General features: G+C 42.9%; 1 protein-coding gene across 1 annotated transcript in view; it reads right to left on the bottom strand.

Moving 5' to 3' along the window:
* Nucleotides 1–10,201: 10,201 nt before the first annotated feature.
* znf414 (zinc finger protein 414) overlaps nt 10,202–27,342 on the bottom strand; it is a 45,031-nt gene continuing 27,890 nt past the window's right edge. The window contains exons 3-5 of the mRNA XM_043721103.2: nt 20,353–20,458; nt 16,034–16,587; nt 10,202–13,765 (exon numbers count right to left, since the gene is read on the bottom strand). Of these exons, the coding sequence (XP_043577038.1) occupies nt 13,542–13,765; nt 16,034–16,587; nt 20,353–20,458 (884 nt within the window). The 3' untranslated portion in view covers nt 10,202–13,541. The remainder of the gene's footprint in view (nt 13,766–16,033; nt 16,588–20,352; nt 20,459–27,342) is intronic.

The following is a 27,342-nucleotide window of genomic DNA, read 5'->3' as shown; positions in this document are numbered from 1 at the left end:
AAAATGAAGCCAGTCTCCGAGACTGAACTTGTGACTTTGCTTTCAGTCATATCTGTAAGCACTCTGTCACAAAAAGCACCAAGTCAGCACTAAAATGGGGATGTTTATTAGAAATAAAGAAGAAACACCTCTCTTGCAAGTTAATTGTGTGTTTTTGGGTGCCTGTAACTAAATGCACCATAGTCCTACTTGACCATATGGCTACTCTCTCATTAGAGAAACATGACTGGTTATGGTTTGACCTGAGGGTCAGCAGGTGATGGGAGATGTTGAAAAGGAGAGTCCTTCACAGTGACCTCAGCTGGCATGAGAATTGAAGCCATGCTGTTGGTATCTCCCTGCATAAAAAAAAAGCTGTCCAGCCAACTGAGTCAACTGACCCAATTACACTGCCCCCAACAAATGGATCTCAACCTCTCATGGGCCTGTTCCTCGTCCTGGCTATGGTAACCATCAAAAGGTCCAGACACCAGACCATACAGGTGCTGTTGATCCTGCCTGCTTGCCTTCTTTCTGTGGTTTTGTTCACGCTTCAGAGCATCCTCAGAGCATTTAGAGAGATGTGGGCACGACAGAAGCTGGAGGACATTATCTCCCCCTCCAATTCCATTTTGATGTCTTCCTCTTTCCTGCCCTACCACACCTTCACTTTTGTTACTGTTGCACCCCTCCTGGTGGGCAGCGCTTGTAATTGTTTCATTTGCTAACTGGGTGATTTGTTGATGAGTTAAAAAACAAGTGGATTTCAAACATTAGTGGAGAGGTGTTCCATATTTACATTTATACAATCAATGCTGTATCCACAAGTGCATGAGACGTTTACAAATCTGATACCTTCATAATTAATATACATGTGATAGAATGAAATTCCAACTAAGCAAAATCTGATCTACGCAATGGGGTATAGTGAAGTTAATTATATAGAGTCATACTTGAAATATAGTTTAATAGTTGACATTGAAATATTTTCCAATCATCGATCCTACCTTTAATTGTGGACGTAGAAGTTATTCCAAAACATGTAAATATTATGATCAGCATCTAAAACTGTTGTGAAGCTTTATAATACAATAAGATACCATTTTGTTTATTTTCCCTTTTTATTTATCCCTGTTTGGAAGATGAACTTGAACTTATGGGTGAAGCAGACTTGGGCAAAGTAAAGCATTGAGTATTTTGATACATATTAAGAGCAGCTAAAGTTAGAGCATGACATTTTGAATGGGTTACAATATGTTGAATTAAAATTGTATTTCCACATTTCTGGGAAAAGGTTTTCCTTTGAGTCAGATCAAAACTACATGCATTTAGTGTTGCAATAAGCCACATGCTCAGAACAGCTTTGGTTTTCCAAATGCAGTAGCTGTATTCAGAATCCTTCCTTAAAGGATATTAAAGTAGAGTTTAGAAAGAGAATTCTGAACCCTTACTGGAAACTGCAACAATGGCAAGTTCAGGAATTATTTTCACTCCATTATTTGTTAGAAACCTGTAAAGTGGGCCAGGATGACATTTTTACTGAAAAAAGTCACATTATGTTGAAGTTTCTCATCTTGCATTCATCAGGACAATTCACATGGAATACCAAAGTAAAGAGAAAACAACATTTATATTGTAAGAAAGGAAAATGCTGGATGGTTGACAAGTGGACTCTGTTGATAGAGTTGTCGCCAGAGAGAATGCACCAGTTAGTGATAACTGCCATTGAACAACCACCTCCTTCGTCACACATGTGCAAACGCACATATATACAAACACCCAACATATGAGATCATATACAATCCCCCACTTGAAGCCAGGGTGCTCCTGACCGTAGGCAAACACCCCCTTACATGACCTTCTTCCCATCTGTCTTTACTGTCTCCTTTATTGCAGGTATTATTGCACCCTTCACAATTATCATCCCTTTTCCCACTGTCTATGTTAAAGACCGGTTTATAATTGAGATTTCATTTGCCTATGTTGATAAGTGATTTACTTGTGATCAATAATGCTTCCTTGGGGATAAGTGCAGAAACTTGGTCAGTGTTTTCCTGTAACCTATTTCCATTCGACAGGAAAACTGGGGGAATTGTGTAATTAGATTAAACTTTTAGCTTTTGTGAATTCCCAGGAGAATTGTAACTTGAGTATCAGTGTGCTGTCGGAATTGGGTTGCATCACAGCAATTGTAGTTAGCCCAGTAAACAGTTGTAAGAAATAACAATAATCCACTTCCTTTTCCTTGGCTCCCTCGATCTAGGTTGTTATTCATGAGGTAAAAACAATGACTGCAGATGCTGCAAACCAGATTCTGGATCAGCACAGCAGTTCAGGCAGCATCGAGGAGCTTCAGCAAAATCGACGTTTCGGGCAAAAGCCCTTCATCAGGAATAAAGGCAGAGAGCCTGAAGCGTGGAGAGATAAGTAGGGGAGGGTGGGGGTGGGGAGACAGGGCTCCCAGGAGGACCAGTTCCACCACAGAACACACCAGATGGCCTCCTTCTTTAGAGACCGCAATTTCCCTTCCCACGTGGTTAAAGATGCCCTCCAACGCATCTCGTCCACATCCCGCACCTCCGCCCTCAGACCCCACCCCTCCAACCGTAACAAGGACAGAACGCCCCTGGTGCTCACCTTCCACCCTACAAACCTCCGCATTAACCAAATCATCCGCCGACATTTTCCGCCACCTCCAAAAAGACCCCACCACCAGGGATATATTTCCCTCCCCACCCCTTTCCGCCTTCCGCAAAGACCATTCCCTCCGTGACTACCTGGTCAGGTCCACGCCCCCCTACGACCCACCCTCCCATCCTGGCACTTTCCCCTGCCACCGCAGGAACTGTAAAACCTGTGCCCACACCTCCTCCCTCACCTCTATCCAAGGCCCTAAAGGAGCCTTCCATATCCATCAAAATTTTACCTGCACATCCACTAATATCATTTATTGTATCCGTTGTTCCCGATGCGGTCTCCTCTACATTGGGGAGACTGGGCGCCTCCTAGCAGAGCGCTTTAGGGAACATGTCCGAGACACCTGCACCAATCAACCAAACCGCCCCGTGGCCCAACATTTCAACTCCCCCTCCCACTCTGCCGAGGACATGGAGGTCCTGGGCCTCCTTCACCGCCGCTCCCTCACCGCCAGACGCCTGGAGGAAGAACGCCTCATCTTCCACCTCGGAACACTTCAACCCCAGGGCATCAATATGGACTTCAACAGCTTCCTCATTTCCCCTTCCCCCACCTCATCCTAGTTTCAAACTTCCAGTCCCCTTGACTTGTCCGGACTTGTCCGACCTGCCTAGCTCCTTTTCCACCTATCCACTCCACCCCCTCCTCCCTGACCTATCACCTTCATCTCCTCCCCCACTCACCCATTGTACTCCTTATTCATGAGGTGTCAATCTCTTACACTCAGCAGAAAGCAATATTTGAGCATAATTCCACTGTGAAACAGGACTTCAAATATAAAAAAAGAACAAGCTAAAATAGAGTTGTGGTATCACGTTCTCACCTCACACTTCCAGAAGGGAGAGTCAAGTTGGACTCAATAGGCATCATTGCTCCAATGACATCTGCATAAACTGTGATTAGTTTTTTTTGGGGGTAATCCAAAGGCTAACGTCCATAAGTACAGAGTATCAGTAGAAAATGGTTAAAGTTAAATACAGGGTGAATCTGCAGCTGTATTTTACAAAAATAAATCAAGGCCATAAACCATAGGAGTAGCAATTTTGAATGAGTCTGAAGTGGTGGATGCAGGTACAGTTACAACGTTTAAAAGACATTTGGATAGGTACATGATTAAGAAATGTTGGAGGGATAAGGGACAAGCACAGGCAGGTTGGAGTAGTTTAGTTTGGGATTATGTTCAGCATGGGCTGGTTGGACTTAAAGGTCTATTTCCATGCTGTATAACTCTATGACTCGACATGGTTATGTTTTGAAAACTAATTTTGGTCATACAGGAAGATTACAAAGACTGTCTGGAAAATGTTAGAGCTAATGTCAGACTTGTGAAGGCTGTGAAGACTTAAAAATAGTTCCAAGTTTCAGTGTAAACCTTTCAGAATTGGAGAATTCATTGTAAGCAAGTATAGAAACAAGACTAAACAGAAGAAAGATAAGCAAATCATAGTCACCAGGAATGTTAACTCAAAACAGAGAAGAGATAATGGATTGAATTCTAATTTCTAGGTCCTTAATGCGGAACTAAACTGAACCATCATCATTCCTTTTTCTGCCTGCAGATGTTGATGGGCCTGCTGTACAGCTACAGCATTTGCTTTGTTTCAAATTTCCAACATAAGAACATTTTATGGTAAATTTATATATAGCACAAAAATTAGGAAGTGACAGAGGAAGTATGCTCAAAATATATACAGTGAAACCACAATGAGTCAAATTCAGATAACCTGAAATTCTGGTAGTGGCAACATTGCCAGCAATTTCCCCATGGCAGAATAGGAAATCTAACAGTGGGATGCTAAAAATCGCACAACACCAGGTTATAGTCCAACAGGTTTATTTGGAAGCACTAGCTTTCGGAGCGCTGGTCCTTCATCAGGGGGTTGTGGAGTAAAAGATCATAAGACACAGAATTTATAGCAAAGATTTACAGTGTGTGTATCTGGAATTATGTATTGAAAAAGATCTGGATTGTTTGTTAAGTCTCTCATCTTTTAGAATGACAATGTTGGTTTCAATTCTTTCATATGTAAATCCCAGAACTTCTTTCAAGTTACATTCTCAAGTGAACTTTGACAATAGGTGCCATGTTGGCCCAGATAATGCATTGAAGATGTGAGGTGCCCTATGTGAGGCTGTCTGTGCCCCAATGTTCAGACTGATTCTATTTCTAAAAAAGGGATTTACAGAATCTTACATGGATTCATGCAGTTTTTGAGCAAAAAAGAATGTAATTCTGCAAGTACAAATTCACCCCACAAACTTATATGTGTGTGTGCAGGGAGGTATGAGTGTCTGTGAGAGAGTGTGTGTATGTGTATGTGTGTGAGAGTGAGTGTAAAGGGGTATAAATCTGTGAGAGGGTGTGTGTGTGTGTATATATGTGAGCATATACGAGAGAGTTTGTGTATGAGTCTGTAGGATTGTATGTATGTATAGTGCAGTGGGGTCACTTGTAGTGTGACATGAACCCAAGGTCAAGGTTGACACCATCCCCACCGAACTTGGCTATCAGCCTCTGCTCGACTACTTTGCGTTGTTACCTCTCCCAAAGTCTGCCTTGGAGGAATATCACCTGAAGGTCCGAGTTTGAATGTCTTGGACTGCTGAAGTGTTCTCCGACTGGGAGGGAACACTCCTATTTGTTGATTGTTCTGCGGTGTCCATTCATCCATTACCATAGCCTCTGCTTGGTCTCGCCAATGTACCATGCCTCAGGACATCCTTGCCTGCAGCATATGAGATAGACAATGTTGGCCGAGTCACATGATACCACTGGCCATGTTGACATGGATACCATATTACATGTGGGGACACCGCCCACCATGTTCGTGGCAGGTACTCATGTGACTCGGCCAATGTTGTCTATCTCATACGTTGCAGGCAAGGATGCCCTGAGGTATGGTACATTGGCGAGACCAAGCAGAGGCTACAGCAACAGATGAATGGACACCGCACAACAATCAACAGACAGGAGGGTTCCCTCCCAGTCAGAGAACACTTCAGCGGTCTAAGGCATTCAACCTCGGACCTTCAGGTGACCGGCCTCCAAGGCGGACTTCGGGTTAGGCAACAACACAGAGTGGCCGAGCAGAGGCTGATAGCCAAGTTCGGTACCCATGAGGATGGCCTCAACCGGGACCTTGGGTTCATGTCACACTATAGATGACTCTACTGCCCTACATACAGACACACACAGACACACACACACACTCCTACGGACATACACAAACACCTACCAACCCCTATACTCATGCAGGCTCTCTCTCATACACTCACAACATCATGGGCCGAAGGGCCTGTTCTGTGCTGTATTGTTCTATGTTCTATACACTCCCACCCACATATGCACCCTCTCACAGACTTCTACCCCTTTACACTCACACACATACACATACAAACACTCTCTCACAGACACTCATACCCCTGAATTAACACACCCACACGTGCACCCGCGCGCGCACACATAAGTTTGTGGGGTGAATTTGTACTTGCAGAATTACATTCTTTTTGCTCAAAAACTGCACGAATCCATGTAAGATTCTGTAAATCTCATTTTTAGAAATAGAATCAGTCTGAACATTGGGGCACAGGAAATGATGTCACTGCAGGAAATGACATCACCAACCCAAAGAAAGCCGAACATATAAATAGAAAGCAGGAATTATCAACAGTCCTTTGCCCAGAGGCCCACTGAATATATTACCTAGTAGGGTGATGAAATGTCTGGAAATGAACCTTCCAGCTCAGCGACCAAACCTACATCCAGAACCTCAACCTAAGCTACAAATCTTCTCAAAACTCACTTTGGAATGTGTATTGATAAAAAGTGATGTAAGGAATGTGTCACTGCTACATTCTGTGCGTGGGCTGTGGTTTCCTCCAGCAGGACCTGATGCAGTAATAGATAATAAGAAACAGGCAAGGACGTTGAATTATTGAAGAATTCAACAGGTATATATTATAGCTAATTTTTATGTACACGCATTGCATTCCACAGGCACAGAAGTGGGCTAACATTAAGCTACTAAGTTATGCAGTGCAATGGGCTTCTAGTAGAGTCTCATGCTTCACGGTTGTCTTTGGTAAGGTGGAGCTTGAAATCTTTACATCCCAGGCCACATGCTATAATGTAATGTTGACAATACAAGCATGTCTCTTGAAGATATAGTGACCATGAGACATAACACAATAACACTATCACACGGATGGCACCAAATTGCTGTTGCTTGTGATGGGAATATCCAAGAAACCCATTGCTTTGTGACTGTCAAGATATGCAAGGATATCAAGACCACTTGGATGACCTCTAGTATTTTTAAAATGTTAATTTTAAATTTGAGATAAAGTTTTGTTAAGCAAAGGTATTAAGGGGTACAGACTAAAGACAGCTATATGGAGATTAGTCATTGGTCAGCTTGGATCTCATTGAATGGTCGAACAGGCTTGAGGAGCTGAACCGTCTCCTTCTTGTTCCTGTGCAAGACAGATAGCAGAGTGCCAAACATTCAGCTCCTCAACCCCTATGAGAAGAGCTTAAAAGTCTCACATAACACCAGCATTACCCCTTTGTCACCTGATGAAGGGGCAGTGCTTCAAAAGCTTGTGATTTCAAATAAACCTGTTGGACTATTACTTGATGTTGTGTGACTTTTGACATTGTCCAGCCCACTCCAACAGTAGCACTTCCACATTATAAGAGGATTGGAGTTTGACTGTTCCAAGTGTTTAAATTTTAAAGTTATCTGAATGGGTGCATGCATAGGAAGAATTTAGGTAGATATGGACCTAATGCTGGAAAATGGGACTAGACAAATTTATGATATCTGGCTGCCATGGAGAAGTTGGACCAAAGGGTCTGTTTATGTGCTCTGGAACCCGAAGCCCCATGTCTGTGGGAACTCAACTGACTGCATGTTGGAACCTCTTGATTGACAGGTGTCTCCACTGAGGACTATTCCCCTTAGAGCTTGGTTGAAGCACATGCAGTTTGTTTGCTGCACAAGCTGCTGGCACATGTGTAGGTGAAGATTGGTGTAGAGTGAACCCCATACAGCAACATGTCCATCCCCTTCACTAATCGCAGCTGACAACCAGGAAGAGCTGCCTGGCTCTGTGTCTGCATTGAAAGACAAGGAAAGACAGAGATGCCACAAGCATTCAGGTACACTTAAAGTGAGTGAGTGCCAGCAGAGTGATCTAGGGGTGTGAAATGCAGCCTAGCCCATAACAGGAGCTGACTGCTTGACCAAAGCACACAGTGTCCCTGCAGCAGCACTGCAATGAAGTGCTGGTACAGCCTGTGGCATGGCACTGAGGTGCAGAAGCATGCTGTAAGTTGATCAGAGATGCCATGAGAGAATGGCACATGTCAGGTGCCAGCATCTGTGGAGATGGGCTGTATGTGGCTGCCTGGCCATTTGAGTGTTCCCTGTGACGTTGATGCAGGGTGTCCAAGATGGGGTTCTGGAGGAGTATGCGGTAAGCTAGAGTCACCAAGTACCCACTTTGACGTTCATGTGGAGAGTATGCAGTATGTAGCTTCAATCCAACACGTGGTAGAATAGGAACCTGCATAATACTGCAAAGAAATAAAGTTCTGATAAGGATTACAATGAACAATAATCTCTAATAAAAGGCCCCTCATTTCTCACCACCTGGACTGCTGTTGGAGAAAGTGACACGGAACACTTCACTCAACCTTTAATGCGATTTGTCTTAATTTCCTTGTCCTAGTGGCCGTCAGGGCCTGGAAACCTTCTGCCAATTTTAAACAAAACTATGTTCACATATTTTAATTGTGTCATGGTTTTCATTTTATTTTGACATAGAACATGCTTGTACGCTAACTCCAGTTACAAGGGGTGCTTTCTTAGCTATCTCAAAGCTCCACTGAATATGGATTTTGGCCAGTCTTCTGCATGACTTTACTGAACATCACTGCCATAAACTGCGAGCAACACAAGTTTGGATACAAGTGTAAAAAATTAATCTATTAAATCTGGATTTTAAACATTCAACAACCTGGGCTGTTCTAAACAAGCTCCAGAAAAGCTCATAAGCTATAACTTGAGGGTGGAGCTCTGCATTGTTTGAGATACAGGGGCATGATTCACACAATTACTGAAAGATCATCTAATAAGATATCAAGTTTAACCTTGCTTCGCTCCCATTTTTGAAGCCTGAAAGGACACTGACATGCATAGTGATTGTAACAAGCTCAGCCAGGTGGACTTCATAGGAGTGCCCTGATTGGAACAGGTTAACTGACCTAATTAGGGAACCCTGGCTGACAGGTATAAGCAAGAGCATCACGGATCCTACCAGTGTTAGGTACTGTGCACGTGTAAATAAAGAGTAACTTGGTGAGGGGATACTGACCTCTGTGGTGATATTTCAAAATGTTGTGTCAACTTTGTGGGAAAGCAGCACATTTCAAATCACTTGAAGGGAAATTATTGGAATGCAATCTTTGGATAACAACACACAAAGGCAAATTTGAATAGCTCAAGTGTTGTGAAACCTCCTAACTCTGCAGCTGTCTGAATGTATCAAATTAAAAAGGCAGATTTGTGCATAAATAACTTGCACAGCTCAATATGAACACTGCTCCTATTTATACAATACAACATAGGAACAGGCTCTTTGGCCCACCAAATAAAGATTCCCAAATAAAGACTAGAAGTCAGTGCAGGTTAGATGGGCTGAAGGGCCTGTTCCTGTGTTGCATTGTATTGCATAAATAGGGGCAGTGTTCATGTTGAGCAGCGCAAGTTACTTATGTGCACGTCTGCCTTTTTAATTTGATACATTCAGACAGATGCGCAGTATGGATGATAAAATTCTGCATTACACAAAAACTTCACTTGAGTCTTCGCTCTATATGGAGAAAGTGAGGTCTGCAGATGCTGGAGATCAGAGATGGAAATGTGTTGCTGGAAAAGCGCAGGTCAGGCAGCATCTAGGGAACAGGAGAATCGACGTTTCGGGCATTAGCCCTTCTTCAGGAGGGCTATATACCTTGCCTGTTAGCAAAAACAAAAGACAAGTATTTGACCAATACCAATTCCACCTTAATCTCCACATGGTGCTTTAGAATGGATAAGACCAAGTCTTTATTTTGCTGACAAGAATGATGTGGTCACATATGTTTTGCATTGGAATTATTAGTTGGGGTTGCTGAGATCTTTAAAAACTTTGCCTCAGTCTGCTGTAAAATCTCTGCCTGGAAGCTGGTTTCTCTGTAAAGTACATATTTGAGTTGCTACTGATTCTGTAGATTACTTTTGGTTCAGTGGGAACATTTAATTACTTTTAAAATGTAGTTTTGATTCAATTTTATACACACTTCAATCGAGAAGAACTACAAAAGACAAGCATGCAAATATTAATACAAGCTCCAGTGAGACTCCATCAACTAGCTTGTATTGGGATTGTTAGATTCATCTCAAATCTTCAACATCACAAATTAGCATTAAGCTATAAAAAGTTCTTTGTTAAGGAAGGAATAAACTGACCAGACACAGGATACTGATCAATGACATTTATTTCAAATTTTTTTATTTAAGATTTTCAATTACTGTACAGGATACAATAAAAGCAAAACAACGAGCGTAATTAAACCCAAACATGGTCTTCAAGTCTGAAAGAAGGAAATCAAGTATCCAACGTACCCTTTCAATGCCCACAAATGATGAGCTAGGGCATTGTGTTCCCAATGAAAATTAGATTAAATCCCCAGTACATTGTGTATGGGAACAAATCTGCAGATTACAATTGATAACAGCCCAAATGAAAACAGGAAAATACTTAAAAACAAATGCTTTAATATGCAATGCAGAAAATCTCTGCTGTACACAATCACCAATACTAACCCAGTGCAATGACTTCCCCTTTGAACAAAAAACATAAGATTATAGATCTGGTCGGATTTCCATGGCAGCCATGAGTTAGGGGGTCAGTTAAGTTCAATTGGCTGGATAGTTTGTGATGCAAAGCGATACCAAAAAAGTGGGTTCAATTCCCACATTGGCTGAGATTCGCCATGAAAGATGCCATCTTCTCACCTTGCCTGATGCATGGTGACCCGGAGGTTAAACCAACACCAGTCATCTCTCTAATGATAAAGCAGCGTTATCGGACTAGGGCAACTTTACCTTTCAAGAAAGTGGAAGTGATGATATCATTTCAGTTGGTGACATTTAGAAATTTAAATGTTGCTATGACATAAGGAAAGGAAATAAAGTTCCTGTTTTTGATCATTTTAAAACTGGCACCTAAAATTGATATAAGGAATTGCATCTATCCTTTAATCCTCCAAGTTCTCAAAAAAACATCACCTGTTGCAGCAAACAATTGAACAACGCTGTTCTCTGACAAACTATCTTTGAAGGCTCCTGAAACCTAAGGAGAATGCAGAGGGATTCCATGTGCATCTAAAAGAATATGTCTGGAACAATGCATTGGGCAGCAAACAGAAGATAATTTAGCTGACTCCTGGCCAGCACAGACCAGCCAGCAGGGTCCCTAATAGTGCCAGCGTATTGATATGTTGAGATAGCTTCTTTCTTCCCAAGATGAAAACTGGTTGCCGAACTATGAGGAATGTTCTGCTGCCAGTTTGAAATATTTAAGTCCAGGTTGGCACAGCATTCTGCCACTATATAAATAATCACCAGGTTTCTTGAGAAGCAAATGCTTCTAAATGGGGCACAGATCACTTCTCAGACAGTGAATGAAATAAAATCCTGACATTATGACCCAAACACAAACTGAAGATCCCCTTGGTTAGAACAAAAATGCATCCTCACCTTGATGATGAAACTCAAGAAATATTCACACCAGCTGACCCTTTTGGTGCAAGCTGGACAGACTATTAAAGAATTACTACACAATTCACATTTTTGGGCTTGCATGCAGGCTCATTCTTTTGTAGCAACTCATGTAAAAAAATTAATTTATTACCACAATCTCGAGTGAGCTGGATACACACGGCCAAGAGACATTTTTTGATCTCTGAATGGGCCATATAACAGATTATTTACCAATACGGATTTCAAGAAGCTTGATTTCATTTATAAGAAGTGTACTGTCCAACAGTGTCTTAGAACACAGCAACTCAGGAAATCCTGTCCCACCTACACTTGAGTGGAATTACAGACAAAAACAAACATTCTCCTTTGTACCCATTAACCGACAGCATAATGTTAAAAGTTCCAGTGTTCAGAAAGGCTGCACAAGCACCACAGAGATGTAGGATGCAGCTAGACGGAAAATTTATTGTGTTAGATATAATTACATCAGTTGTTCTGAATATCCGAAGGAAACCGCGCCTCCTTTCCACCCCCTTCCCCCCCCCACCCAAAAGGTGGAAAGTTGCAAGTCCATACCCAAGTGCAATGGAATTTTTGTCTTGGGCATATGCAATTTTTCCAGGAGAGGTTTCAAAATGTTAAGCACTTATTGAAACAGTAATACAACAAAAGTGGAATGGGGGTCATCATAGAATCCCTACAGTGTGGAAGCAGGCCATTCGGCCCATTGAATCCACACCTGCCCTCAGAAGAGCACCCCATCAAGACCCAACCACATCCTCCCACCCACCCTATCCCTGTATGTGCCATGGCTAGCCCACCTAGCCTATATATCCCTGTGGGGAAATTTAAAATGGCCAATCCACCTGACCTGCACATCTTTGGGCTGTGGGAGGAAACCAGAGCACCTGGAGGAAACCCACCCAGATACGGGGAGAAAGTGCAAACTCCACACAGAGACAGTCACCCAAGGGTGGTATCTTGGAGTATGAGTGAAATGTGGAACAACAGCGAGGCAACTGTTTGAAAATGCAATTTCTAAAATGGAAAATTTTAATGAGATCCCAAAACGTCAAAACTTGCGTGCTACAGTATATCTGACAGTGCTCCAATATATGATAAATAGGAGATACCCATGGGGTTTTTAGACATGATGTAATATTGTATTGCCAGGTCAAGAGCAAACAAATTGTGCCTCAATTACATTTGTATAGAAAGCTAAAGGTTGCCAAAAAAGGCTAAAGATATATTGCTTTCTACAAAAACAAATTGAAAAAAAAAAGCTTTTGATTAACTAAATGAAAAAAAATGCAGTATCAACCTGGATATCCTTTAAACCCTTGTGTCCTTAACCTAAAAATGAAGAAACTCATCAATAAAAATAACTACCAGGTCAAATCTGCTGGGACTCTTCATACTACAAGAGCAGCCACAAATTTAGTGTGTAAAATCCTGTCTCAGGGTTTCTTTCGTGGCTTAACTAGTTAAGCCAGGACAATTGAACAATCCAAACAAGGAAAATCCCACGTCTGATCCTTAGACTTTGCCAAGGTAGATGTGCTGCAATTGTCCTTAAGAGATTGGGGATTAAAGAGGAAAGTTGAAGACTATCCAGTCACCTCAGTTGGTATATAGCTGCATGGAAGTTAAGTGACAATGACTGAGCCTTGGTGATCAAATAGGGGTCCTTATTTTACCATGCACAGCAGGCTTGAGGAAAGATGTTGCAAAGGGCATTTGAAACCCATGGAATTGTAGGTCGATAAGGTGTCAATGACTCGAGAGGGGAAGAAAAATCATATGAAACAAAAATGAAATGCACTATCGCCTCCAGAAACACAGAGTGCCACTTCACACTGCATCTTGATGGCACATACAGATGGCTGCTTCTTTTGGTGCAAGCTGGTCTTTATAACTTTGTGTCAACTCCCTACAGAACAAAATTCACCGGACCCAAATTCACCAATCAGAATATATATTGCTGAATTTTCATCGGTGTAAAGCATATAATCCTGGTGACTGCCTTTCTGAACACAGGCCTCAGTCCCTGTAAATTTAGGTAAACAGAGATTCGCTGAATTGCATTGGCAGAGCGCCATAGTTGTCACCAGCATTCACGAACACGCCCATCTCATTCGGTAACCTGCTGCTGAGAGTTTTGTTGTGCTCTTGCAAGTGCAAGGTCATTTCCTCCCGTGACAGACTCGAGAATGGACACTGCATGCAATTATATTGACCCCTGGTATGTTCCCACACAATTCGGCTGTTTGCAGATTGAGCTGTAATAAAAAAGATTGCAATGAACAATACACTTGGTCAAAATTTACTAACAAGTGGGTGTTACAAGCAGACCTGAAAAACAAAAATCACTTTTGCTATTGAAGGGTGGCAAAGCGTGGTGAAGGGTTAATAAAAACACAGCACCCTTATTTGATTCACAATGAATCAAAATTTAAATCGAGTCAGATATTATGAATCATAATTAATTATGTTTTTATTCTGCTGATGTTAAAAAAAGGTGTATGATCTGTATCAATTGAATTCTTCAAGAAAAAGTTAGGAGAACTCTGACAATTGGAGAGAAAAGAAGAAGAAAATGAGACTATAAGAGAATAGAATGAATAAATATAAAACAGCACAAATATTCTCAACCAGCATGGAAAAAGAAAGCAAGTAGCAAGAGGCTGGGTAGAGGCTACTAGAGACAAAAAAGGTGATATATGCTTAGAGGCTTAGGGCAAAGCTAGAATACTCAATGAGTAAATTAGTATTACAGTATTCATCAAGGAAGAGAATGATGACAAAATCTCAGAAGCAGAAAACATGGTAAGGGTAATGAATGAGGTTAATTTGATAGTCAGAATGTACTGAAAATGTTAGCCATGCGCAGGGTGAATAACACACCTAATCCTGATCGCTTAATTCCAGGTTGCTAACAGGAAGGAGGGCAGAGGTAACAGAAGGATTGCCATAATCTCTACCACATTTCACAAAGGTGTGCTGCCAGAGGATTGCCAAGTGGCAAATGTGACACCGTTATTCATGGGTGAAAGAATACCAGTAGTGACTACAGATTATTTAATTTCAGTGGGAAAGCTTTTAGAAATAATAATCAGGGTGCTGGGTGCTGTTTGGGGTGGGGGGTTAGCTTTTCAGTTAATCAAGAAGCAGCAGCACAAAGGCTGACCAAAGTGTTTACATTTTTTGATGGAGTAACAAGATGAGATTGATGGAAGGAAAACCGTGGATGTTGTCAAAATGGACTGAAATAAAGCATTTGTCAAAGTACCATTAAAAGGCTGTTTGAAACTAAAGTGAGCCTTAGTGATGCTCTTGTACAATATCAACGTGGATAAAAAAATCTGGCTTGAAAGGATGGAAACAGTGAGTTGTGGTAAATGGTTGTTTTGGAGACTGAAGGATGGTAGAGTGGTGTTTGTCAAGAAGGTGTCCTAGGGACGCAGCTTTTTTTGGATTTAACTTGCAAAGTAAGCAGCAAAGTAAAATTAAAAAGTTTGCTGATGCCAAATATTGAAGATGATGTTACATGACTGCAACAGGACATAGATAATGTCAGCAAGATGAGTAAACAGCTGGTGTGGGGAACTTAACAGAGAACGGCGAAGCAGAGGGATATGAAGAAAGAGTGATAGAATTAATGGTATAATTCCAAACAGGGAGCAGGACAAAGGGATTTGGAGTTCATGCACATGGAACTTTGAGAGTGATATTGAAAGAGTGGTTAAGATGATATATGAGATTCTGGTCTTTACAAACCAAGAAGAGTATAATAGCAAGAAAGTTATGCTAAATCTTTATAAAACTTCAGTTTGGCCAGGCTGGTGCTGCTGAGCCTCATCATATGGTGCTTAACAAGAGTCGAGAGTGTGATGCTGGAAAAGCACAGCAGGTCAGGCAGCATCTGAGGAACAGATGAATCGATGTTTCGGACATAAGCCCTCCCTCAGGAAACTAAGTCAACCACCATGAAGCAAATCATCATCTGAGATGATAGGTACTTGACGGGGTCAAAGACAGAATTGGGGGAAATAGAACTGACTGGATTGCTTCACAAAGTTAGTATAGACTCAGTGGGCTGAATGACCTCCTGTTATGCTGTTATAACTCTAAAGTGAAATATAGAACAAACAGCACAGATCTCATTTCAAGTTGATTGTGTTCTCACGACAAGCGAATAGTTCATATCAGTAAGATCAATGGACTGTAATGGTAAGAAAATATCATGGAGAGACCAAACAAAAACCAAAAACCATTACAAAGGAAACTACCTAACATTATTCAATTTAACTGGCTCTTTTTACCCCATACATTTTGAAACTTGGAATTCTGAAGGTGATTTCAATAAAATATCATTAGTTATGGAGCAAAAGGCATTTTCTTTTGAATTTTCACTACACACCGACAATTCACACAATTGCTTCCACCAGGAATTTAGCATTCAATATTGTAAAACCAGCAGCAAAATTAAAAATACAATTTTCATTGGAAAGACAAAAACATAGCCAAAAGATTAAAATACATCTCACCTGCACTCTTTCTCCAGACCGCATTGGAGAATGGTAGACTTTCAGAGGGAATGTAAGACCGAAGACGGGTTGGTGTGGGACCTTGGGAGAGGCTGTAAGGTGCAGGGTGCACATATGGAATGAAGGGCCCAGGTACTGGAGTGTGCGCTTGGCTAGGAAACCTACTCAGGCTGGGTGTGGCGAACAGGGATGGTTCCAACAGTGGAAATGAATGTGGGGTTGCAGAGACCAATGGCATTGAACTTAGTGATGAGTGAAGAGTTGGTAGGGTACTTGGGAGTGGCATGAGTGACCTTGAATTTGATGCCTTGCTGATGGTGTCCATGTTTGCGACATTGCTATCCTTTTCAAGCTGCTTGATAACACTTTGAAATTTCATTGGCTCCACAGGGACTGGCTGTTTAACCAGAGTGTCTGATTCATTGGCAGGCAAAGGGCTGGGAGACTGTTTCTCTACTTTTTGAGGAAGAGCATTTGTTGCAGTGTTAAAACATATATGCATATGTTTGAATAGAGATCGATGTGTTCGAAAACGTAGTTTGCATGCTTCACATCTGTAAAACAAATTATTCTGAAAATTAGTCTTTGCTTCTTGGGTTTCAGAGCTTTTAAACTCAAAAGTACTAAAACAAAACTGTAAAAATTTTAATGAAGGAGCCACAGTTCATTCTCAGTTCAGGATCAGAAAGGTATGAGCTTGAGTTCCATCCCAGAAACATAAGAACATAGATAGTAAGTTTGCTGATGACACCAAAATTGGAGGTGTAATGGACAGCAAAGAGGGTTACCTCAGATTACAACAGGATCTTGATCAGATGGGCCAACAGGCTGAATGGCGGCAGATGGAGGTTAATTCAGATGAATGCGAGGTGCTGCATTTTGGGAAAGCAAATCTTAGCAGGACTTATACACTTAATGGTAAGGTCCTAGGGACTGTTGCTGAACAAAGAGACCTTGGAGTGCAGGTTCATAGCTCCTTGAAAGTGGAGTCGCAGGTAGATAGGATAGTGAAGGCGGCGTTTGGTATGCTTTCCTTTATTGGTCAGAGGATTGAGTACAGGAGTTGGGAGGTCATGTTGCGGCTATACAGGACATTGGTTAGGCCACTATTGGAATATCACAGACAATTCTGGTCTCCTTCCTATTGGAAAGACGTTGTGAAACTTGAAAGGATTCAGAAAAGATTTACAAGGATGTTGCCAGAGTTGGAGGATTTGAGCTACAGGGAGAGGCTGAACAGGCTGGGGCTGTTTTCCCTGAAGCGTCGGAAGCTGAGGGGTGACCTTATAGAGGTTTACAAAATCATGAGGGGCATGGATAGGGTAAAGAGACAAGGTCTTTTTCCTGAGGTCGGGGAGTCCAGAACTAGAGGGCATAGGTTTAGGGTGAGAGGGGAAAGATATAAAAGAGACCTAAGAGGTAACATTTTCACTCAGAGGGTGATACATATATGGAACGAGCTGCCAAAGGAAGTGGAGGTGGCTATACAATTGCACCATTTAAAAGGCATGTGGATGGGTACATGAATAGGAAGGGTTTGGAGGGATATGGGCCAAGTGCTGGCAGGTGGGACTAGAATGGGTTGGGTTAAAAGGTCGGCAGGGATGAGTTGGACCGAAGGGTCTGTTTCCATGCTGTACATCTCTATGACTCTATATCTTGGCATATTCAACACTGAGAGATTGCTGTTCTATCCGAAGTCTTTTGGATTAAAATTGAAGCCCTGACTTCATGGTGTTAAAGGTCTCATGACACTATTTTGAAGAGAAGGGAGTTCCCCAGTGTCTTGACCAATATTTATCCTCCAATTAACAATACTTCTTCCATCATTATTTCTTCCATTGCTTGTTGTGTTACTATGCAACGGCATTTCCATTACAACAGCAAAACACATTTTAAAATTAATACATCAGCTTTGAAACATTGAGGTTATGACTGAGCTATGCACAATGCCTAGTGGGTAATAACTGTTTTCAGATTTTTGCCACAGCAATAAACCAGAAGGAAAAATTTTGAAATTAGCTAAGGCTGACTTGTGCCAACAAAGAACAGTAACACATGGCATTGCATCGTTTAACTTCTGATGAAGATCTTTCACCAGTTCTTGCTCCAACCAACCACACCGCCTCGTGGCCGAACATTTCAACTCCCTCTCCCACTCTGCCAAGGACATGCAGGTCCTGGGCCTCCTCCATCACCACTCCCTTACCTCACAACACCTGGATGAAGAACACCTCATCTTCTACCGCGGGACTCTCTAAACCCACTAGATCAATGTGGATTTCACCAGTTTCTTCATTTCCCCTCCCCCACCTTATCCCAGTTCCAACCTTCCAAATCATCACCGCCCTCATGACCTGTCCTATCTGTCCGTCTTCCTTCCCACCTATCCACTCCACCCTCCTCTCTGACCTATCACCATCACCCCCACCTCCATCCACCTATCGCACTCTCAGCTGCCTTCCCCAACCCCCCAACCCCCCACCCCCTCCCATTTATCTCTCCACCTCCTCGGCTCACAGCCCCATTCCTGATGAAGGGTTTTTGTCTGAAACGTCGACTCTCCTGCTCCTTGGATGCTGCCTGATCTGCTGTGCTTTCCAACACCACCAAGTTCTTTCTATGCTGCCCAAAATACTTACCGTCAGGATGGTGTCAAACAGTTTAACTTTGTCACAAATTTTTATTTTATTTTGTCGTGCACAATTAGGTTATGTAGACATTACACAAGCATTCTTTGGGGGCGAAGCAACAAAATGATATCAAGGCCAATGAAAAAAAATCACAAATGTTTGCTTAGTGACTGTGGTGGATCAGTGAGGCATATGGACTCCAGAGTCTATGTGGCGTTGCTGATTTTAACAAAGATAATGGCAGATACATCACACCTAACCTCAGACTAAGTCATTCATTCTTTTTTAAAATCTGCATTATAGCAAACTAAAACTTTGTTCAAAAATTGGTTGAAATATGGGCATCTTAAGCTAGGCCTGCTTTTATCACCCATTCTTAATTGCTCTGGAGAAGGTGGTGGTCAGCTGCCGTCGCTCGGGAGATGGGGACATGCACTGTGCTGTGCGCAAGGGAATTTCAGGATTTTGACCCTGAGACAGTGAGGGAACAACAAGATATGTCCAAGTCAGAATGGTATGTAACAAATGGGAAATTGCAGGAGGTGGTGTTCCTGTGCATCTGCTGCTCTTGTCTTTCTGATCGTAGAGGACTCTGAAAAGCTATTAGAAGACAATGATTCAGCTCTCCAAGTCTGGAAGAAAGCAAGTATAAAATTTGTAATAACTGTTTGGTTAAAGTAACACTCTGATGCTTCAATACAGAAATGATCTTTTTGGGAGGATGGTATTAGCCTTGGGAAGAAACATACAAAAAACCCCACATTTATACAGTGTTTCATATACAGGTTCTCAAATTGCCTTACAATCAATTTTTTAAAAATCGTAATCATTATTGAAATGTTGGAAACACAGCAACCAGGATGCTGATTATGGGATTATGGTGTGTGCAATGTGATAACGACTAGATAACATTTTGCAATGTTGGTGAAGCGATAAATATTAACTTGTACAAATAATTAAATCAGTAATCACACAACCCACCCTTTGATATAGGAGGCACATCCATGCTAACAAAACAACTCACACAATGAATGGAGTGAATGGATGGAAACATCTAATGAAAGATAATAACTATCAAAGCTGCCTCAAGTCACCACATGTTGGCTACTGGAAAACTGACAAATTTGGGCAAGTTCTGAAATAGTTGTTAACAGTACCGGACCTGATAGTGTTTTCGGTAGTGTCAGTTTTTGTACAGTTATTAACTACAGGACGAAGTTCCAAAGCATAGACTTCAGAATACCTCACTGATTGAAGACTTTACCAGTTTCACTTTCTGATTGCCTTCCATTAACTATCAGCAGGATGAATGGCTGACCCAAATCCTAATCTTCTTTAGGAAGATTAACTATGACTGAAATTAATGGAAGTTTTCAAGTTGGCAAGTACAGGGCAAGCACTTATTGAATGTCATAAAATAACTGGTGTGCTAATTAAACTTTACATGATATCTCTGTAACTGATACTTATAACAGTGTTACCTCAATTTATTGGTAGGGACAGTATTGTACTTTCATGATCTTAACAGGTTGATATTGAAAAGGAATGGCGGGATTTCAATCTACAAGATAGGTCTCCCTCATCTGTGCTAAAGTTGGATTCCAATGTCAAGGCATCTCACAGCAGCCAACATACAAGTTTCATATGTGCTGAGATTAATTTAATCTGTCCAAATGGTCAACTTACTTGAAGTATCGATTAGGTTTGTGATGTACTTTCATATGATTCATTAGATGATGCATGCTGGAGAAAGACTGTTTGCAGTCATTTGTACAACATTTATACACTTTCCCTGAAAGGAAAACAGAATGGGATACAAAATAACATATGTAGTAGCGTTATCATCATCATGACAGGTTAATTAGAGCAAACCCCAACTGCTTTCTTATAATGGCCACTAGGGTTTGTAATAGTGAATACAGGTATCTCCCGCTTTTTGAAAGTTCACTTTACACCACTTCACTTTCACGAAAGACCTACTTTAGGACCTGTGTTCACTAACTGAAAGAAATCCAAACAGGATTTTTGCTTTAACGAGAAAAAAGTGAAATTTCTCCTCACATAAATTAATACTTCTTCGCTTTATGCCATTTCAGCTTATGAAAGGCTTCATCGGAGTGCTCTACCTTCAGATAGCGGGGGATACAGATACCAACTAATTTGGTCTAGGAATTAGTTGATAGGAAAAACTGATCTGGAACAGAATTTCCAAACATGAATTAAATTATGAAAAATAAAAAGGAAATGTCTTTTACCCAACTCCAAACTGAGCTCTGCTTGTAGAAAATGGTTTTGTAGTAACATAATAGTTATTGAAAAAAATGTTTCCTAAAACCACCTCTGTTTAGTTAGCTACTAATTAGGGATTGTTGCTGGGATTCCAATTGTTTATTAAATGATTATTAAATGATCGTTTTGGCAAGGCCAATTATAAGAAAACAGTTGTATAGTTAATGTTACATTGCTTAAACAGAAAATTACATAGAAACACAGAAACAGACCATTTAACCTCACCAATCTATGTTGGTCTTTTATCACTACATGAGCAGTCAACCCAATTCAATGTGCTCACTTTGTTCCAAAACAGTATGTCCCTTTCCCTTAACCATCTACTTAACCGATGTTTAAATATTGACTTGGCTTCAGTCATGAATTTGGGAAGTGCATTTCAGAGGCTCACAGCCCTGTGCAGAAAATACTTACAGCCTTTCCTATTGTCCATCATAAGTTAACGTTCCTGTTCCTGAACTGGAGTCATGCTGCTTCTGCTCACTTCCATCATGTTTGTAAATATCTCAATCAAATCACCCTACAATCTTCTCTACTCAAATAATAATGACAATAGCCCAGTATTTCAAATCCTTTGAAATTTGTCTTGAGACAAATAGCAGCCATTAAATAAATATTCAATAGGATATAGGCACTACAAGCAGCATCAGTATTTATTGCCATTTCCTGTTGCCCTTCAGGTAGTGGTGGGGAGCAACATTTTTGAACCACTGTAATTCATTTGGCGTAGGTAACCTCACAAAGAAGACAGGATGATGATTGGTTTGGAGGGGAACTTTCTGATGGTGGTGCTCCTGTATATCTGCTTCCCTTGTCCTTGTTAGCAGAATTATAGGTTTGAAGTTGCTTTCTAAGGACCTCTTAGTGAATTTTTGTAGATAGCTCATCTTGTAGATAGAACACAATGCATTTACTGAGCATCGACGGCACCACATTTACTCCCACCACGAATCAAGAGAGCTACTTTGTCCTGGATGGGGTCAAGCTTTTTGAATGTGGTTGGAACTGCATTCATCCAGACAAGTAGGGAGTATTTTATCACACCCCGACTTCTGTCTTGTAGAAAGTGGACAAGCTTTGGGGACCTTGGCATACAAGTCCATACATCCCTGAAGGTGTCACAGGTGGATAGAGTGGTGCAAAAATCACTTGCTTTCATTAGCCAGGGAACAAATATAGGAGCAAGAAAGTCTTGCTACAACTTTATAATCCTTGGAGGCAAGAAGGCGGAAGGTGGCGGGGGGATCTGATTGAGTTAGATAGCGTAGTGAGAAAATCTTTTATCTTGTTGTGGATATATCCAAGATCAGAGGGCACAAGTTTAAGGGGAAGAGCAAGGGTTTAGAGGAGATCAGAGTAAAAATCTTTTCACCAGAGGGTAGTAGAAATATGAAATGTGCTGCCTGAGGCAGGTACTCTTGAAGTATTTAAGCAGAGTCTGGTCAAGCATTTAAAATGTCAGGGTACAGTAGGCTCAGGACCAAGTCCTGCTCCATGGGATTAGTGTAGTTTGGTCCTGTTGAATGGCATAGACATGGTGAGCTGAAGGTTTTCTTTTCTTTGCTGTATGATTCTAAACCCAAGAGTGGAGTCATTAGTGCAGGATTCCGAACCCCTTCAGTAGCTATGATATGGATATGTCTTGTTACATTCCTAGCCCATGGCAAATCCCAGGATGTTGACAGTAGGAAGATTGTAACACCATTGAATGTCATGGGGCAATGGATTGATTTTCTTGTAGGAGTAGACCATTGCCTGGCACTTGTGTGGTGCAAGTGTTACTTGCCACTTATCAGTTCAAGCCTGGATCTTTTCCAGGTCTCGCTGCATTTGGCTTCAGTATCTGAAGGACTGTATATGGTGCTTAACCCTGTGTAATCTTCAAACATCCATTGCTGACTTTGTGATGGAGGGAAGGTCATTGGCTGAAGATGGCTGGGCTGAGGATCTCCTGCAGAGATGTCCTGGAGCTGAGATGATTGACCTCAATCAATTATAACCATCTTCCTATGTGCCAGGTATGACTAACTGGCAGAGAGTTTTCCACAGAGCCCTTCTGAATATAATTTTGCTAGTGCTCCTGGAAGGCACATTTGATCAAAGGCAGGCTGGATGTCAAGGAAAGTTACATTTATCTCACCTCTGGAATGCAGCTCTTTTGTCTATGTATGAACCAAGGCTGTGATGGCCCCAGAGACTGAGTGACCCTCGCAGAACCCAGATTGAATGTCAGTGAGCAGGTTGTTGCTGAGCAAGTGCTGCGGATTGCACTGTTGATGACTTCTTCCATCATTTTATTTTGACTCTAATCACAGGTTGTGGTTCATACCCCACTCAAGAGTTATACACACATGATCCAGGCTGTGGCGTAATCTAGAAAGCTATGGAACCTGAGAAGTCCACTTCACTGGAGATGTAAATCTAAAACCCGCTTCATCTTTTGAATGGAGGTGGAAAGGTTCCATTGTGCTACTTAAACAAGGGCAGGGAGTTCTCCAAATGTCCCAGTCAACATCCACTAACCACCTAATTAAGGGGCTGTACCTTAAAAGCTAGTGCTTCCAAATAAACCTGTTGTGTGATTTTTAACTTTAACCAATATCTGTCACACAATACCTGGCAAATATTCCATTGCTTTGTGCAAGTTAGTTGATGAATGTTCCTATACTACCACAATGACAACACTGTAAACGTAGTTCATTTGTGGTGAAGCATTTTATGACTGCCAAAGGTCATAAAAGGTGCTATACAAATGCTAATCCTATATTTCTTTCCTTAACTCAGCAATTTAGAATTTAAAAAGTATCTGGGCTTCCCTGGACTGAAACTAAAGAGTTAGAGGCGTTGACAATGCTATTACTACCAAATTTTTAACTGAATTACTAAGCTTCCTTTATGTGCCCAGTCTTGTGTGCTATTATAATCTGACAGTCTGCTCCAAATGCTGAGCTTCCTTGAGGAAGTCATCATTTCACATTTCTAGTTATTGCCAAGTTCCCATTTCAGCAGGATGTCTAGCTGCAAACTTTAGACCCACGTCACTCTCTTCCCGATGTTTCAGATTGTTCCTAACTCCCACCCCATTGTAGAGATCTTGAACTCGATTCATTACAATCGGGGGGGGGGGGGGGGGGGGGGGGGGAGAGGCACTTCCTGCAGAGATGTTTGTCAAAGTAAGCATCTGCTCATGGAAATTCCCACATCCTGCAGGAACCACGCGTTATTGTTCCTTCCTGTGTTGTCATTCTCACTATGCAGTGAAGGATGGAAGTTTTCAATTAAACTGCTTCTTCCTCCACTGGTCCACCTCCAAACTAATACTTAATAAACATTTCTTACAGAAGTACTGCTTTGACTAGGCACAGCTATTGGGCAAACATAGGGTATAAATATTGTGAATTGGACAGTTTTGAGATACTCAATGCCAACGCAAATAAAGTCCCATTGCTAAGTTTAAAAGGAAAACAAAATAGAGCCAGGTGTAGGAAACCTATGGAATTCTTTACTGCAGAGGGTGCTTGACAGGTTTTTCACAATTAAAAGGATCAAGGGTTATGGGGATAAATATAGCTTAAGATGATCAGATGAATGGGAAAATGGCCCCTTTTTGCTCTTACATCTTATGGTAAATCAAATGTCACATTAAAAGATCTGAAGGTATATGGAGTGAAACAGAGGGCTGAATTTCACAGTCTTGGAATGATATGGACAATGGAAAATCAGTTGGGAAAATAAAACGAGATTGGAAAAATTAGATTCAAGGTGTCAACACAGAAAGAGTCAGATTTTGCACTGAAGGTTTCAACAGCGAGAGGAGTTCTCTCACTTGTAATGGAGAGAGGCCCATTTTCAAGCGTTAACATCTCATTATAACCTAATCAAGCCGCATCTATATGCAGTTTACTACTATCCCAAGAGGCAAAGAGAAATTAGATGCTGACAATTCCCAATTTAAAGGTTTGAGAACATTGGTTCCAGATTACCCCTTACTTCTCTGGGTTTCCATCTTGGCCAGCAATGCCCAAAATCATGTGGCACATTCCATGGGCAGTGACTGCCTGTGCAACAGAGGTTGTCATTGGAAACACACTTGCCTTATCACATCATTATGGCCAGTGTCTGACTCAAGAATACAGCTCTCTACTTCAATGCTGCACTCTGCTGAGCACCAACACCTTGCCCTGTATAACTGTTGCCAGTGCTCAGAGACAAGCATCCATCACATGGATTGGAACACAGTGCATTGCTAGGCTCTTAGGTCACTCTCTTAGCATTCACTGACTGTACACCTACTTGGGAAGCTCACAGCATCACTACTCTAAGCTTTTTGTGCATTACAGCCTCAGTACTTTTGTTTGTCTTTTGGCGCAGACACAGAGCCAGACAGATCATTGTCGTGTGCTGGGATTAGTCAAGGAGGTAGACATGTTGCTGCATAGCAGCCATCTACGTCAAGGGCACACCACAGCACATGCCAGCAGTTTATGCAGCAAACACACGCACGTATTTCAACCAAATGTTCGGGTCTCAACGTCAAAGAAGAGTAGTGTCCAGTCAAGCCAAAGAGGAAGGGTATCAGTCTGGAGTTAGTAGCACAGGAAGTCAAGGGCATGATCTTAATCCAGGCCTTAGACACAGACTGTCAGGAGTTCACTAACAACGCAGATGGGGATTGGGCCACAGTCAGATCTGAATTTTGAATTGCAACCAGACAGCAGATTAGTGGTAAGTCAGTCGGGGAGCTGCACAGAGATCAGTCACGGGTCTTGTCACTCATCAGTTGATAGTGTCCTTCTAAATCTACTCAGAGAGTAGGCCAGTCCTGAACAAGATACAATGCTGTGCTAGGCATTAGGAAAGAGGAGCACACCCTAGGATAAGGTTTTAGCATAGTATATCAATAAGGTTGAGTAGCCTCAGTAGCTTCATTCTAATTGCTGTAGTTACAACAATGGTTGATCAGAAAGGTGATAGGCTAAAATAGCAATACATTTATGAACAGGAGTTTTCATTTGTAGCAAAGTGTCACCTGTGTCAGCTATGTAGTATGTAGGCTCAGAAGCACCCTTTTACACTGTCAATACATACTCAATATGTACTCTCATGGGCAATGTATGGGTGGCAGCAATTGACCTGTTACACAGCAGGGCATTAGGAATTACACTGCAGGAGAGAAAAGAGAGAGAGCGCGCGAGTCTGAGAGCGCTCGCTCGCTCTCTCTCTCATTCGCGCACGCTCTTTCTCTCTCACTCGTGCGGTCCCTCTCACTCGCGAGAGAGAGAGAAAGAGAGAGAGCGCGCTCGAGAGAGAGAGAGACGGGGCGCGCGCGGGCGAGAGAGAGAGACGGGGCGCGCGCGGGCGAGAGAGAGAGACGGGGCGCGCGCGGGCGAGAGAGAGAGAGGGGGCGCGCGCGGGCGAGAGAGAGAGAGGGGGCGCGCGAGCGGGAGAGAGAGAGAGAGGGCGCGGGCGAGAGAGAGAGAGAGAGAGGGGGCGAGAGAGAGAGAGAGGGCGCGGGCGAGAGAGAGAGAGAGGGCGCGGGCGAGAGAGAGAGAGAGAGAGGGGGCGAGAGAGAGGGAGAGGGCGCGGGCGAGAGAGAGAGAGAGTGCGCGGGCGAGAGAGAGGGAGAGGGCGCGGGCGAGAGAGAGAGTGCGCGGCGCGAGAGAGAGAGAGGGCGCGGGCGAGAGAGAGAGGGCGCGGGCGAGAGAGAGAGAGAGGGCGCGGGCGAGAGAGAGAGTGCGCGGGCGAGAGAGAGAGAGAGGGCGCGGGCGAGAGAGAGAGGGGGCGCGCGAGCGGGAGAGAGAGAGAGGGGGCGCGGGCGAGAGAGAGAGGGCGCGGGCGAGAGAGAGAGAGGGCGCGGGCGAGAGAGAGAGAGGGCGCGGGCGAGAGAGAGAGGGGGGCGCGCGAGCGGGAGAGAGAGAGAGGGGGCGGGCGAGAGAGAGAGAGGGCGCGGGCGAGAGAGAGAGGGGGCGCGCGAGGGGAGAGAGAGAGAGGGGGCGCGGCGAGAGAGAGAGAGAGAGGGCGCGGGCGAGAGAGAGAGAGAGAGGGCCGCGGGCGAGAGAGAGAGAGAGAGGGCGCGGGCGAGAGAGAGAGAGGGCGCGGGCGAGAGAGAGAGGGGGCGCGCCGAGCGGGAGAGAGAGAGAGGGGGCGCGCGAGCGGGAGAGAGAGAGAGGGGGCGCGCGAGCGGGAGAGAGAGAGAGGGGGCGCGGGCGAGAGAGAGAGAGAGGGCGCGGGGCGAGAGAGAGAGAGAGAGAGGGGGGCGAGAGAGAGGGAGAGGGCGCGGGCGAGAGAGAGAGAGGGGCCGCGGGCGAGAGAGAGAGAGAGAGAGCGCGTGGGCGAGAGAGAGAGAGGGGGCGTGCGAGCGGGAGAGAGAGAGGGGGCGCGCGAGAG

This window comes from Chiloscyllium plagiosum, unplaced genomic scaffold, assembly GCF_037043375.1.
Source record: "Chiloscyllium plagiosum isolate Xiang-an unplaced genomic scaffold, Cpla_swu_hap1 HiC_scaffold_28, whole genome shotgun sequence".
In the NCBI taxonomy this organism is placed as follows: Eukaryota; Metazoa; Chordata; class Chondrichthyes; order Orectolobiformes; family Hemiscylliidae; genus Chiloscyllium; species Chiloscyllium plagiosum.
This window is presented reverse-complemented; position numbering and strand designations above follow the sequence as displayed.